The sequence below is a fragment of the Camelus dromedarius genome, chromosome 33 (genome assembly GCF_036321535.1).
Source record: "Camelus dromedarius isolate mCamDro1 chromosome 33, mCamDro1.pat, whole genome shotgun sequence".
Classification (NCBI taxonomy): domain Eukaryota; kingdom Metazoa; phylum Chordata; class Mammalia; order Artiodactyla; family Camelidae; genus Camelus; species Camelus dromedarius.
Genome location: NC_087468.1, coordinates 13,092,751 through 13,109,573, shown reverse-complemented (window position 1 = coordinate 13,109,573; position 16,823 = coordinate 13,092,751). Strand labels below are relative to the sequence as shown.

The 16,823-nt window shown below is 33.9% G+C and overlaps 1 protein-coding gene across 3 annotated transcripts in view; it reads right to left on the bottom strand.

Annotated features, from left to right (window-relative positions):
- ZC3H6 (zinc finger CCCH-type containing 6) overlaps positions 1–16,823 on the bottom strand; it is a 47,379-nt gene that overhangs the window by 10,645 nt on the left and 19,911 nt on the right. For 2 of the 3 annotated variants that reach the window (XM_010984889.3, XM_064481923.1), the window contains 5 exons: positions 14,657–14,779; positions 8,823–9,099; positions 7,167–7,294; positions 2,973–3,089; positions 2,226–2,337 (listed from right to left, as the gene is read on the bottom strand). In XM_010984889.3, coding sequence (XP_010983191.3) covers positions 2,226–2,337; positions 2,973–3,089; positions 7,167–7,294; positions 8,823–9,099; positions 14,657–14,779 — 757 coding nt within the window. Of the gene's footprint in view, positions 1–2,225; positions 2,338–2,972; positions 3,090–7,166; positions 7,295–8,822; positions 9,100–14,656; positions 14,780–16,823 lie in introns of those variants that run through there. The other variant, XM_064481924.1, reaches the window with a different exon arrangement.

Genomic DNA, 16,823 nt, shown 5'->3' with positions numbered 1-16,823 from the left:
ATGCAGATTTCGAATTCTGAATTTATCCTTTCCCACCCTCTTTATCTCCTGGGAAACCATAAGTTTTGTTTTCTATGTCTGTGAGTCTGTTTCCGTTTTGTAGATAAGTTTCATTTGCACTTTTTTTTTTGCTTTATGTTTTTGGATTCCACATATAAGTGATATATGGTATTTTTCTTTCTCTTTCTGACTTACTTCACTTAGAATGATAATCTCCAGGTCCATCCATGTTGCTGCAAATGGCATTATTTTTTCTTTTTTATGGCTAAGTAGTATTCCATGTGTGTGTGTGTGTGTGTGTGTGTGTGTGTGTGTGTGTGTGTGTGTGTACACACACACACACACACACACACCCCAGATCTTCTTTATCCAGTCATCTGTCGAAGGACATTTGTGTTAATTCCATGTCTTAGCTATTGTAAATAGTGCTGCTGGGGTGCATGTGTCCTTTCAAATTAACAAGTTTATTTGTTTATTTTTGCTTTTATTTCCATTACTCTAGGAGCTGGTTCGAAAAAAATCTTGCAGCAATTTCTGTCAAAGAGTGTTCTGCCTATGTTCTCTTCTAGGAGTTTTGTAGTATCCGGTCTTATATTTAGGTCTTTAATCTATTTCGAGTTTATTTTTGCACATCGTGTTAGAGAATGTTCTAATTTCACTCTTTTACAGGTAGCTGTCCAGTTTTCCCAGCACCACTTGTTGAAGAGACTGTCTTTTCTCCATTGTATATTCTTGCCTCCTTTGTCATAGATTAATTGACCATAAGTGCGTGGGTTTATTTCTGGACTTTCCATCCCGTCCCATTGATCTATGTGTCTGTTTTTGTGCCAGTGCCATGCTGCTTGGAGTAGCTTTGTAACTACGTTTCTCTTATTATGAACAGGATAGAGCATCTTATCATATGTTTTGGAGTCATTTGCATTTCTCTTTTTGTGAATTATCTGTACCTCTTGCCCCATTTTTCTTCTCAATTTTTAGAAACTCATATATTAAGGCTATTACCTCTTTTAAGTGATATATTGCAAACAATTTTTTCCCATTTTATTATTTACCTTTTACATTGTTTATGCCATATTTTTGTTATATAAATTTTAAAATATTTTATGCAGTCAAGTATTCAATGTCTTCCCTTACTGTTTCTGAATTTCAAGGCATACTTGGGAAAGTTTTCTGTTCTTCTGGATTATAAAGGAATCCATTGGTATATTTCTCCAGTATTTGCATGGTTTCATTTATTACATTTAGATCTATGGTAACAGATTTTTCACTTTCTTTTCTTCTATACGTTATTTTTTAAAGTAGACAAATTTACCTTGGGAAATACATGTAAGAATCTACCAAACAGCACAGTGTGCTGGGGAGGCAGAAAAAAAATCACAGCAAAGCAACACGAGACATGAGCGTGAACAAATCCATGGAACCAAACAGAAAGTCTAGAACAAAAACATACATATAAGCAGTTCATCTGTGATAAAGATTGAGTTTCAAATCAGTGGGGAAAAGCTCCAGTAGTCATGTGTGGTAGTGAGTAACCAGCTTGGGGTGGGGAGGAGTCAGGGTTAACACAGAAAAATGTACTATATATATATATATATATATATATATATATATATATATATATATACATCTCTATATCTATCTATCTATTTATCTATCTACATACATATATATATATGTGTATGTATGTATGTATATACACACACACATATATATATATACACACACACCCCATATGTCATTTGGTGGAGGCAAGAACACAATTTCAAAGTATAGATTTCCAATGGAAGAAATAGGGAAGAACATACAGTGTTTATCATTGGGTGGTAAGATCTGACAAAACTTTGATTTTATAATTTTCAACAATGATAATTTATTATTTATAAACCTAAGAAAATAATAATTAAGTCACAGAATAAATATTTTGCCAAATACTCCTTCAGAAAGCACAGTCTCTTGAAATATTTATAAGCTGAGTATATTAAATATAAAGTACCTTTATTTCATAGATCTTTTTTTTTTCCCAAAAGAAAGTTATTTCATTTCCCTAAAGAAAAAAACTCAGTTTCCCTTTTGAAGTAAAAAGGCTGCCTAGACTTGATTTATATAATGTGCTGTTTTAAATTTAAAACCAAATTAGGCTTTCCAGGTTGAACTTATGATTTTTAGACCCTCAATGATGCTTGAAAACCTCAATATTTTGGTTAATATATTTTAATAAAGGATATTATGCATATAAATACAGTTCTCTCCTTTGGTACAATATCCTTGTAAATAAAATTTGCAGATCTCTTTTCTCTTCTCCAACTCTGCATCGTGATCAAATTTACATTGATCTCCCTGTTCACAAAAAAGAAAAGAAGAAAAAGAAAAAAGAAACCGTCAAATTGAATTTTCTCCATGGTGTTTCATGGTAGAACTATGGTCATATCTTCAGTCTTTAAATAATGAGCTAATAATAATTCAAACAATCCCTTAGAACTCTTGCCCAAGACAGTGGATGTGACTACGTGCAGAGAGGCGGCACAGTGAGCACGGCCTCCAGAGGATACGGCCTCGGTTTCACCAGCGCTCAGCACTCACAATTTCTAGCTGAGCTGCTATGGGGACTGACTTAACCTCCTCGTTTGGCCATATTTAAAACGTGGAGAAAAACAGTAACAACTTCATTGTGTCACTGTAAAGATTTAATATTAGTAATCCACTCTGAACAGTACTTGCCACAGAGTCAGCATCATGTGTTTGTTCAATATAATCTGATTTTAAAAAATTCTATTATTGTTCCAGAATAGAATTAAATCAGTTCTGGTATACAATATTTCCATGCAAGATACATTTTGAAGAACCAATTTTATTACAACTATATGAGAAATGAAAAACTAACCACCCTCCAATGACTTTAAATTTTAAAATTATTTTAGAAGATTATTTTAGATCATTTTAAAAAATGATTTATGATACCCCCATAAATTTACCTTAATACATCTCCCTTCCAGAAAGTATTTACAGATTTGTTTTCCTTTATGTTCCACTGTGTGCTGGTTTATAAATTCCTGAGTCATAACCTTCCATTTCTTTCCTGGTTTACTATACTGTAAGAAAAAAAATCATTTAAATGCAACATATGAAATATTAAATCAGTATTAAAATGTATAGTCACATGGATCTGGAAAGCAGTACACACTGATAGTTAAAAGCAGTCAAGACTGGAAGTGCTGATGCTATTCATTTATTTGGAGAGAGAGATCCCTCTGGCAAACTGCTTATTGCTATGAGCACTTGCAAAGAACTCTATTTCTAATTTAATGAGGACACATAACTACATTTTTCAAAATAAAATTATGAAACATTTAAAAATTAAAAATAATAGTTTTGGAAAATGTAAAAGATATGCACTCTCATGTACTGTTGATAGAAGATTTAAAATATCCATATTGTTTGACACAGAGTTTGTACTTTTCAGGATTATTCAAAAGAAATTATCCAGAAGGTATACAGTGATTTATTCATAAAAATAACTACTGCAGAATTATTTACAAGTCAAACAAAAAGTCTAGAAATACTCTACACATCCATAACTAGGAGAATAGTTAAACACATTATGATACATTTAGGTGGTAGAATACTACATAGTCATTAAAAATCATAGGGTGGAAAGACAATTTGGGAACATAAGAAAATGTTCACAATACTTCACTAAGTGAAAAAGTGATCTTAGTTTATAAATAATAAAGGCAAAGAAAAAAGACTAAAAGATTATCCCCCACACTTAGTGTATGTCTCTAGATGGATCTCTGAAAAATTATAGACTGCTTGCATGTGTGGTTATTTTGCACTCTCTAGGGAAAAAAAAAAAACGAGGAAGAGTATTACCTTTAATTTTTCAATTAAAAAAAAAAGAGTAGTGTATGGTAGAAAGTCCCGCAGCCCTACTTGCTTTCTTTAGCTCTTCTCCTCAGTCCCCTATTCAACTCTTGCTACAAGTATAAAGAGATTGACTAACAAGAGAGTATGACGCTTAGTCAAGCTAAGGACTGCCACTCATGAGCCCTATAAAACAGCACTGTGTTTCAAGCACCCAGCATGCACAATGCCTTGCACACTGTAGAAGCTTAGTAACAATTTGTTCTTCTGATCTGATATCAGTTTTCCCTTTTCTCTCAATTTGCTAGAAGATGGAGAACAAAGCACAATCTACTGAAAATAGGAAACTGCCTCACGGTGAACCCTTGAGGTAACAGATGGCTAAACTTAAATCTGATCCTCAGTGCTCACAACTGAAATATACATTTTACTACAAGAATTCTTGGGGAAGAAGTACAAGAATACCAGAAAAAGATAATCTTAGAAGTTCTTCTAAAAAATATACGTATGCCCATATTGTTCCAGGAAAACACAGTGAAACTGCTTATACTCTACTCTGAAAGGATCATTTAAAATGTCTTAAATCTACGTAAATTTGACTTACAAACATTTTCTATTTTTAGGCTCATTTAGAACAAGTAGATATAAATAACCAGCTCACACTTGCCTCCTGTACAAAGAATTGTGGGCTGTAATAAAATAGGCAGCCAAAGGGAGTGCATTACACAAAGTCAGTGAGGCAACTTGAGGAGAATAACTCTGAAATTAAAAAGTAAAAATACTAGGTAATCACACAAAAAAAACCCCAAAGCTTGAAAAATGCACCAAGTTGTACCTATGTTTCATTAATAGCTCACTCTTTCTATGTTACTTTCTAATGGCGTGCCTCATTGTTTTAGTAGAGGATTATGGGGGTTTTTTTGTTTTGTTTTGTTTTGTCCTTCAGTTAGTTCTATTTAAATGAGTAGTAAGTATCTTAATATCCATAACTATGGGAAACCTGGCTATAATCAAAGTATTCTAGAAAATCTAAAGCAAATTTAACACATAGAATTTCAGGACAAAATAAAGTGCCTGGAAGATTTGATCTTTTAAGCTTGAGCCCATAGAAGAACCACAAATGCCCCGCATCTTTAGTATCTCTCATAATGTAAGAGCTGGAAGAACCACAGAAGTAATCTAGTTCATCACCTTCATTGGACAAATATGAAAACTGAAGATTAGTGACTTGTCAAAGTTTACGGGTATGTTAGTAGAGTCAAGACAGAATTCTTTGCACTGTATCACACTGTCTCGAAGAAAACACAATTCAAGACAGAGGAAGAGAAGGAAAAGATGAAGGGAGGGAAAACCAAACTACCTACTTGGACATTTTAAAATTTATTTACTTTTAATATTGTACTGCTGTAAGGAACAAGAGCATAAAAGACTTCTGGCATACACTACAGGGAAGAAGAAATTAAAGGCTCTACCAGGAAAAGAGTATGTATTTACAGAAAATTTAATAGCTACTATAAAGACTAATAACTTTAGGAGTTTTATGGCTAACAGAATGAATAAGTCTTTAAAATCCATCAAGTTTGTTTGTTCTGTGACAAGTTTTCAAGAAAATTAGTGGGGACATGTAGGTATCCCTGAATTTATCTGGCCTTCGGAGGACCTTACACTCCTCGAAAAGGCCAGGGTGGAAATGGATCTATGTTGGCCACTCTAGCGTGTCCACTCTACCCCAAACCACTCCTGAACATGAGCTGCTTCCTCTGGCACTCTCCTGCTTATTTCTGGAATCGTAAGAAGAAATCTGTCATGAGAGCCAACAAACTGACTTACTATCGATAACATTTTAATCTTGATAAATAAAGGAAAAATATGTTACACCTGATAAATGCAAAAGAATTTATTCCAATTTTCTATTACATGATAAAGAAATCTTTTAGTTGCGGCCCAGATCTGTAAATATTTAAAATGCTAGTGCTTGAAGGCACCCTTAGAATTAATTTAATATGTACTGTTATTTTACAGAGTAAGCAAATTGATGCTCAGAGATAGGTTGTAACTTGCTCAAAGCCACACTTTCTTGTAAGCTAATTATTTTTTCACATGTAGGATGTTAAGTATTGAAGAAAGGAGGAGGCTTACTTAGAAAACATTCACATTAATTTGGTCTAGTGAAAGCAGCACATTCTACAGGTGCCTAGGAAGGTGGACAGGCAAGCATAATAACCCAGAAATTTTAAGATTGTTTCCAAAGCTATTCCATGGCAATACTGAGTTAAGAGTGAATGTTAACAGGTGTGCAGGGGTTTAAAAAAAAAACCCAAAACCAAAACAGTTCATGATCAAGTAAATTTTGAAAATTATGGGCTGAAAAAAGTAAAATGGGCTTCTTTATGCCTAACCTGCTCAGAGCCTTTAATATACTGTTGACTGAGAATCCCCAAGAGTAGAATAGCATGTCCTAGGTTTCAGAAATTTATTTGGGCCTGAACTTCTTTTTTTAGGTCATACCTGTTGACAACTTCCTCAACAGTGTACTAAGGAATACATATTAAGAAATTGTTGCCCATTATCTTTAAACCCAGAGATCAGAAAACTAAGCATTTTCCAGTTATAGTACGTTATCCCTTTTCTATCTATCAAGGTTGCAGCTTTTGATAACCCAACCTTGCTCTATATAATTCAATCAAATCTTACTGGAACAGTGGCAGAATGCAGGAACTGGATCACTCTAATCCCGAAAGTGGCTACCAGGCTGAAATGTACTTGTTTAGAGTTCAGTGCTCCGTATATTTACTCAATATCTACTACACATATGGTTCATAAATTCATCTTTCCAACCATTTACATCTCCTTTTCTTCTCTTTCAAAGCTTTCAACGCTAATAAAGTAGGTGAAGTTACCACCATCTCCCTTCTTGGCCCTGCCACACACTGAGCTATGAGCATTTCATTGCCATTTGCGTTTAGAGGAGATGACTCCTAGGAAAGGAGAGCTCAACAGAGAACTAATAGAGCACACACTTTTGCTTTCAGATACATCAATTTTACTTTGAGGTGCTTTCAGACATATCGATTTTATTTCAAGGTCACCTAAACTGACATCTCTATACTAGTATCATAACTAATTAAAACAGTACTTCATTTTTGGGAATGTATCTATTTGATCTGAACTGAAATTTTTTATTTACTAGGAAAGCAGCATTAAAGTCACAATGCTTAGAAAAATAATCACAATGCTTTATTTGCAGTCAAATAGGTTAAAGGATGGAAAAGCTTCTCTCCTCATCATATATAAATTCCCAGTACCTCTTGAAAGTCATCCTGAAACATACTAGGCCCTTTATTGGTTCTTCCCCCACGGTCTTTGCGTTTGATTTTCTTCGGCAAACCGCGTCCACGACCAATATTGTAACTTTTAACCCTCTGTTCAATACCTAAAAAAGTTAAAGTGTACTTCAGATATCATAGAAAACAGTACATCAATCTATTAGTTTATAGGGAATATCATATTTAAAATAAGTCTATAATGTACTGTGCACTGTGCATTTTTTCCCCTCTAAATTCAAAGAAAAAAATTAATTCAATCTTTACCTTTTACTTCCTGGGTACTGCTTTTTATTTTTTTGTTTTTTGAGGGATGTTAACAACATAAGGAAGGTAAGGAACAAGGATATACATGGCATTTAAATCTACTCATTAACATAAGAGTGACTAAGATACAATTCATAATTAAGGATAAAAAAACAACTTACAACAGTATGTATAATTTTTTTTAAATAATTGTCAAAAAATTCTAGAAGAATATACCAAAAATATTAATAGTAATTGTCTCTGGGTGTAGGTATTCAAGTTGCTTTTGTTTTATCTTTGATCTTTGCTGGGTTATCTTTTCTACACATAGAAAAGTTTTCTGCATTTGACCATATATTACTTTCATAATTCAGGGGGAAGAAATAAAAGTCAAAATAAAATACAATACTCAGTTATTTAACAGAACAAACAGGAAGCGCTTGAAAGGCAAAACCCCAGTGGGAAGGGATGAACAGTCCTCTCCATTGCCCTTATTCCCCAACTGGAATGATCCCTGACACCACTATGTCTAGACTTCAGGAACAAACATACTAATTACAATAGCATATGCATAGACAAATTCCTTTCTCTTTAGTTCAACAAATTTTTCAAAGGAATTCTGCTAGGAAATCAAGAAAAAATAAGGCCATAGAAATAACCAAATTTACTCATAAGTGATTCCTTTTTTAAATGATAACTAAAGGATAGTTATTTAGGGTTTGGATGCTCACTACTTCATCTCAGCCTCATCTACTCCAGTTTTCCTGAAGCAGATTTATTGACTGGACAATTCTTAAGGTTGATTTGACCCTGATCTGACCAATAAGTTCTATGGTAACTTGCCCTGGTCTCTCCAGGGACGAGGTACCTCAACATAGCAGATGAAAAGGTGATCACTCCAGAAATTTTTTAGATTATGTTCTTATTTCCAATCTTGAAAGATGTCCACAATCCTAAGTACATTTGCATAGCAAAGATGATTGCTATACTTTAAGCCTAGTAAAAGAATAGCTTCCCAGAATTCTGCCCTTACAGGTCTAAAATATAAAGTAATACAGAGTAACAGAGACAACAGAAAAAGGTAGGTTATGTTTTTTCAGTGTACAGGTATCATATGGAAGGGAGGGGAAAAACACAACAGGAAAGTTGTTTTATATTTTTACATACTTTTAAAATATTAGGAAATCTTTTAAATTCAAATATTAAGATATCATGCCGATAGAAATAGTTGTAGATTTCTGTCCTCAAGGACAAAATAAATAAAAACAAATTTAGGAACCACAACAATAAGCTGATCACGGGAAAGGGCTAAGAAATTTAACTTATTACTCCATAGCTACCTGTTATATAAGGTTCTCATTATTCAAAACAAATTGACAACTTCAAACTTACCTTGATGAATTCCTTTCAATCTTTGTTTTTTCCCTGGCTCTTTGGAAAATGATGATCCTAAAGCAGTACTTGAGGTTTCTTTAGTCTGCCTGTATTGTTTCAGCTGACTGGCAAAGTCTCCCTCTGCTTCCTGACTGTAGGTACCAAAGTTGTCGTCGCTGTAGGTACCAAAGTTGTCGTCGCTGTAGGTGCTGTACTCATCATAGTCTTTACTTCTAAATTTTCTGTTGTGTTGACTCTTCTTTGATGTCATGTAGCTTCCTGATATATGTCCATGCTAAGTGAAAATGAATAATCATTATCAAGATTTTTCAGTTACATACAGGAATTGACAGTAACACAGGACATCTTTCTTCCCCCAGAAAGCTGGGAGAAAGAAGAGGCAAACATAGTTATTAGCTCTGCCTCTTGGTTAAAACTTACTATGACACTATTTAAAACTAAGTTCAAAAAGCTAAATGCTACTCTGGGTTATTTAACATTATAATGTTCATAGATCCTTGCCGGTGAGTATGTCTTATTCACTTTTTGTTTTCAATGTCCCATGTTTGTATGCACAGGAATCCTTAAAAAGATCCATACCCCATCATACATGAATTCCTTCTCCAAAAACACTGAAGAGGCTTTTTTGAAAATAAAGAAATGACAGTAAAATAGCTTGGAGGGAGGGTAGAAAATATATATATTCTCCTAACGTTGAAAAATTCCCAAGTGACATATTTAAGCATATTATATTTCATTTAAAAAACTATACATATGGACAAATTTACAAAAAGAAAATGTTTATATTTGAGGTCTAATAGAAAAAGTAGGTTCCCCAATAGTAAAAAAAAATCTAGTGAATAAATTGCTCATTAAAAACTATTTATTGGAATATACATTATTAATTTTATTGCTTTTAGTAAAGCATGTAAAAATAAATACATTTTAGTCCTAGAAGTTTATTTAATGATAGTATTCAAGTACACCTCTATTAACTGAAATGTTTTTGTTAGTTCCATCATATATTTTGTCAATTTTTCTTATAAGAAAGCAAGAAAAAATTGCACATAATTACAACTTGAGGATCTAGAAAACCCCAGACCATGACTCATTTTCAGTTTAGCACATTTTAAATGTGATGCAAAAATGCTGCCCTGGCACGGTACCAACATGAGACTATGTGTTTTTTAATAGAATGCAGAGAAATACAAGTACTTTTCAGTAATTTTAAAATAGAGATAAAGTATATAACTAAAGCAATCAACAAAATCAATTAGCTCATCAATTTAAAATTTTGAAGACAAAATTTGTATTAGATTTTTGTCTTGTTTTAAGCAGTATTTTTCACGTTTATATACTGTTCTCAGTCTAGCACTTCAGAAATCCACAAAGGGATTTACAACTGTAGCCAAAAGGCAGTGTTTCTGACATTTCTTAAAAAGCCACTATGAAAATAAAACAAGAAATAATGCTTTGATTAAGTTGAAGATTAATTAGTTGAATGGTACTTACATTTCCCTTTATAAAAATATGATTATATTAGTTCTTCAGTGATACATGTTAATGCTTTATGATTACAGATTACTCTGCTGAGTGAGTATGAACTCTCCTTCAGAGGTTAGATGCCTTTCACAAAAGCTTTTAATTAATGTTAATTCAATTCTCTGATTTTTCACAGCCTTTACGAAAATAATCTCCATAATTTCTACTTTTTTAAACAGAATTATCCTAAATTTTCAATTTACCCTTCCGTAGTTTTCCCAACTGCAAATAATCCTAGTAGTTCTCCAGTGATGCAAACCTTCCATCCCAGGACCCCTTCTGCAGTGACAGACTCTAACGTGGCCTGCTGGAGTGCTTCGTGTTTGAAGCAGGGCACCAACCACGCAGTGCAAGCTCTCCAGGAAGCACTAAATGAATGACTGGTTACACAGCAGCTCCGGTTCTCCTATCACCTCAAACCGCACATGCTCATCATTTGGAATGAACAAAATATACTCACCAGCAAGGATCTAGTAAATATTTTTAAAAGCCCTCCTAAAGATAAAAGAAATGAAAAAGACTATAAAAATTCTACCAAAGGATATAGTTTCTCCCATCACGTTACTGATTATTAAGCTATATATGCTGCTAGAATATCTGTGGGGGCAGATTTGGGTTCTGTAACACAGGAACAGGCCCTATGGCGATCACTGTAAACACGAAATTAGGGAATAGGAGACCCTGAACAAGGATGAGGAAAAAGGAAGGCAGATTAAGTCCTCTAATTTAATAGCTAGATGTTTATACTATATTCTGCTGTGGGCCTGTAACTGTATAAGTTTTTTTATAGCAGATACCTGTTATCTAGTTAAATGGGTTTTTTAGGATGTACTTAGGGTAAACTTTAAAGCGTATGTGAAGGAAATGATACTGAACTTCCTCTGCTCCTAATGGCAGACTAGGTAATCAGATCAGTCTTCCTCCTGAAAAAAGTAGGAAAGATAAGACAAATATTTTTTTTTCAAGCCCTCTGTAGACTTCAGAGAGCTAACAAACTAGTGAAGGATTATAGGACCATCACTCTGGAGATGAAAATGCCCAGAAGTGAGTAGTATCTGGAGCTGTTTTTGCTCTGAAAGCATCAGCCCATCATGAAACATCAGCTGAAAGGTTCAACAGCACTTCTGACTATCCCTTTAATCTTCGGGAACAAAAGGAGAAGTCCAGTCTGGAAAAAATGGAAGTCTTAGTAACCCCCACCTGCCAATTTTGAGGGAATCTCAAAACCTGAATCAGAGGCTGCAGTCCAATCTTAAGTTATCTGGGTAGCCTAGAAAAATCTCAAATCTTGAAACTAGAACAAAGCTTGTAAGAGTCATTAGGAATCTGACAAGAGCAAGTGAAAATCCTCTTCGGAGGAAATGAACACTGTTCTAGACCTCAAATTATTTCTATAAAATACACTACATTCTGTGAATACAATGCTCAGTGCACAATACAAAAACAAACAAACAAAAAAACCCAGGCAAACGAGGCATGTGAGACAAAACCACATGAAAGAGACCCAGCAAAAGCAACAGGTAACAGAAATACACCCACTAGATACTGGAATTCATGGGACAGACTTAAAATTATCTGTGCTTGCTATTTTTAAGACATTAGGAAAATTTCAGCAGGGAACTAGAAACTACAAAAATTACCTTGAAGATCTGAAAAAGAATCAAAATAAATTTATAGATGTGAAAAATATAAAAGCTGAAATTAAGAATTCATAGATAAGTTTAAAGGCACATTAGATCTCCCCGAAAAGATGAGAGAAGAGAGAAAAGAAAAAGCAAAGCATATGCAGTAACATGTCAGCAACTGGGGAGTCTGCGTGCAAGATACACGAGTTCTTTGCACCATTCTTGGAACTTTCCTGTAAATCAGTATGACAAAATAAAAATTTATTAAAAATAAGAATGAAAAAAATCAATCTCCCAATAAATAAAAGTTGAGAGAATTCACTGACAGTAAGTCTTCACCACAAGAAATGTTGAATAAAGACTAGACATACTTCAGGTTAAAAGAAAATGATACCTGATTGAAACTCACATGTACATAAAGGAACAAGGAGGACTGTAAATGAAATGTGGGTAAATATAAAAAAATCATCCCTTTTAAAAATTTCTTTAACTGAATTTTTGAAACAAAAATAATTACACTGTGTCTATAGGGATAAAGAATAGTTAACATAATGACAGTAACTATAATGTTTAAGAAAACATGAGTTACTTAAAACAAATGTGCTATTGTTTATACAAACGAGTTGGTTGTGTCCCTCACAGTAGCCCCCACAGAAGGCTTTGCATTTATTACAGTACTTCTGTCACTGTTTTAAATATTCTGTATCTTGTCTTTTGGAATTACTTTTAGTGACTGTTACTTATGAATCTCATTGCTTTTGATATTTTCAGACGCCTTGTTATCTAAAATAGTCATGCCCATCCTGAGCATGTTTTCATTCATTGGAAGAGTCTCCAAAAGACTTCTAACTATTTCTAAAAAAAAAAAAAAAAAAAAAAATCCTAACTGCAAATGATGAAATTTAGATATTACATCAGTTTTTGTTGAATTGAACTGATTTAAATTTTGTCATTAGTGGTAAAAAAATAATTTAATGAATAGCTTTTAAAATGTTCTAAGAAATGGTAGCATCATTCACTCCAAAATCACTAGACACAATAAGTATGTGTAAACATACATACATACACATACACATTCTCATATGCACTTAACTAGATAAAATTAGTAAGCAAAGTAGAATTCTTTTCAAATTTTAAAAGAGATTTTAATGAAACCTTATTTATTCAATGGTCATTTACTGAGCAACCTCAACTATAAAGAAGGCAACAGAAATAGCAATTTAATAAGAACTTTAACAGACACAGTAATTTGGTTTCTAAACTCACAGGAGATTAGGAACACCAAATTAGATGAAAGAACAGAGCTCTTGTAGACAAGCATACAGACAGATTGGCAGAAACCAGGACTCAGGAAGTCTGGGATTTTTCAGATACATGCACACTGACCTGAATACTCTTCAGTGCTCCTGAGAGCATCATGATTTTTCTAGCACAAAATCAAAGACTTCGTTCATACAGCACAACAGACTTAAGAAAGATATAAAGTATATCATGTTGCTTTAAAATATTTTCTGCTTAAAACACTTCAAATAATGCTTGCACTTAAAGAGACAGATGGTAAAAATTCATGCTGAACCCCTAACCCCTAGAGGTGATGGCTGGACAACACTGTGAATAAACTTAATGTCACTGAATTATATATTTTAAAATGGTGAAAATAGTGAAGAGACATTTTCTCAAAGAAGACAAATGGCCAACAGACACATGAAAAGATGCTCAACATCAGTAATCATTAGGGAAATGCAAATTAAAACTACAGTGAGATACCACCTTGCACCGGTCAGAATGGCTATTATCAAGAAGACAAGAAAATACAAGTGTTGCCAAGGATGTGGAGAAAAGGGAATCTCTGGGCACTGTTGGTGGCAACAACAATGTAAACGATGTAAATTGGTGCAGCCACTATGAAAAACAGTATGGAGGTTCTGCAAAAAATTAAAACTAGAATTACGATATGAGCCAGCAATTTCACTTCTGGGTATTTTTCTGAAGAAAACAAAAACACTAATTTGAAAAGACAGACACACCCCTGTGTTCACTGCTGAATTAATTACAATGGCCAAGGTATGGAAACAATCTTAGTGTCCATCAATAGATGAATGGATAAAGAAGATGTAGTATACATACAATGGAATATTACCCAGCAATAAAAAAGAATAAAATCTTGCCATTTTCGACAACATGGATGGACCTAGAAGGTATTATGCTAAATGAAATAAGTCAGGCAGGAAAAGATAAATACCGTACTATCTCATTTATATGTGGAATCTAAAAGACAAAACAAATGAGCAAACATAACAAAACAGAAACAGATTCACAGACACAGAGAACAAGCAGGCGACTGCCAGAAAAGAATGGAGAATTGATGAAATAGGTGAGGAGATTAAAAGGTATAAACTTCCGATTATAAAATACATGAGTCACAGGGATAAAATGTACAACATGAGGAATATAGTCAATCATACTGTAATAACCTGGTAAGGTGACAGATGGTTACCAGACTTATCATGGTAATCATTTTGTTACATACAGAAATACTGAATCCTATGTTATGCATCTGCAAGTAACATAGTGTTGTAGGTCAACCGTATGTCAACTTTTTAAAAAAGAAATAAAGAGAAAAATAGTTATAACGGTTAGTTGTATGTTACGTATATTTTATGACAATAAAAATAAAGGCAATACCTGAGGAAATGGAATGTCATAATCCCTGTAGAAACCAGTTCTTTTTTTGTGGGAGCTTTCTGAGTGTTCAACATCTGAATCAAGGCTGTAGTCTGAACTATCATCACTGGATGGAGAATTATGCTAAAAGAAGGAAAAACCAAATATGTCACATTTACAAATGGAAGAAAATTTAACTAGTAACTAGATAAGCTTGTTTCAGCCAGAGGTGCCAACCAACAGATTATACTATCCTAGTAGGTTCTGAAGTATTAACTGAAAAATCCTTGCTCCGAAGACCTCCTCTACCCTAATGTCACTAAAATTTTCTAAGAAAAAGTACACCTTCCTCTTTTTTCAGGGACTTTATGGCAGCATTTTCCTCATCATCCCTTTGGCCCAAGGATTTCAAATAGAAAATACTGCACCTCTGTGATCTAAAGTGATCTTAAATTTAAGTTAATCTTAAAGGAAATAAAATTGGTTCCTCAACACCAAAAAGGGTCCTAGAACACGAGTAGAGTATGAATTAATCCTTACCTAAAATGGCTTCAGAGCTCTTAATCTATTGTATAAGTACTCTAAACTCTAAAAGATACCGAAACATTCCAAACTATAAAGTAAATTCAACCCACAAATTGAACGGTGAAATTCACACCACAAGTAATTGATAGTGATTGACAAATATCAAGAATAAGCTTTTCAAGTATGAATGCAATTTCTAAAAAATAAAAAAAATCATCAAATCTAGTCAAAATACCTAGTCAAAGTCATCACCTTCCCAGGTTGAGTACCCTCTTTAAAAAAATTCTTTAAGTTCTTCCAGTGAAGACACTGGCTCTGTATTTTATCGTCCTTACATTCCCAGCATGGATGTCTAGAACAGACTCGGTAAAAATGTGCGGAACTAAATTAAGCTCTTGATGCTTTTATGGTAGAAGGACATTTGCCTGGTATAGCTTTACTCGTTTTTTACATCTTTCTCTTGTTCGTAGCTTAGAGTTGGATTTTGAATTGTTGGGGAATACATCTTCTGGTATTTAGAAAGATCTGTATTTTTGTTTCAATTATTTCTTCCATACTGCCTTTTCCCAGTAACCTTAGTCCCCGTCCATTCTTTGCATATTATTAGTTTCCCAGTGGGACCAATATTGAAATTAGGCAGGAACCTTTTCTTCCACTTCCTCTCTTTCATTCCCAGGATAATAATTTGAAGTGTATTTTTTATTCAAATACAATTTGTATTTTATTTTTTAGTTAACAACTATAAAGTAACCAATAAGCTTATCCTGCTTACCACATATTCTTCAGCTTTTCCTGACTTATTTTTTTTACAGCTGTAATGTTTTGATCCATAATATTCTTCCCCCCCCCCTTATGTCCATCATTTAGTCTTAGTTTTACAAGTAAATATGTAGTGTATGTATATCACTCTTGCCTTCCCACCAGTCATTCTGGTTAGTTGAACTTGTTCTCTAGTAGATTCTATGGGAAGGCTCATAATAACAATATTTCCTGAATTCTATTATATACAGTTTTTCTGAGGACTTCATATTTGAAGGTTAGTATTTACCTGGATATAAAATGCTTGGCTCACATTTTATTCAAATATGTTATTCCATTATCTTCTGGCATAAAATGTTGACATCAAAAATTTTAATATGAATCTGACTTTCTTTCCTTATTAAGTGACTTGGTCTTTTTGCCTAAATGACCAAATGATCCCCACCTCCTCCTTCCCCCAAATTCTGTTTATGCTGTTTGACCATAGTTTGTATTATTTCCTTATTTTTTTTAAAATCGTTTTGAAATATTAGGTTAAGTTTTTCATATGTTTTGTGGGCATTCTTTCTTTTCTGGAAGAATATCATTCTCTTCATTTCTCTCTCTCTCTTTTTTTTTTATAATAATAACTTAGGTGGAATGTGATCATGATCCAATCTTACTGCTTGTGAGTAAAAACAGGAATAAGCCAGGAAAACCCTCCTAGCTTCACTCCTCTAGGCTTACTTCTCATGTGGCTCGTATGAAGGACGAGAAATGTGGCCATGAGCCTTCTGATATATGCCACCTCTCTCCCTTCCCTCATTTTCACCTGACATTTCCTCCCTTGGCCCTCGTATTCTCGTCCTCCCAACCTGGACGCTACTCCCAGCAGTCACCTCCTCAGGGTGGGGCTCTGTCCCGG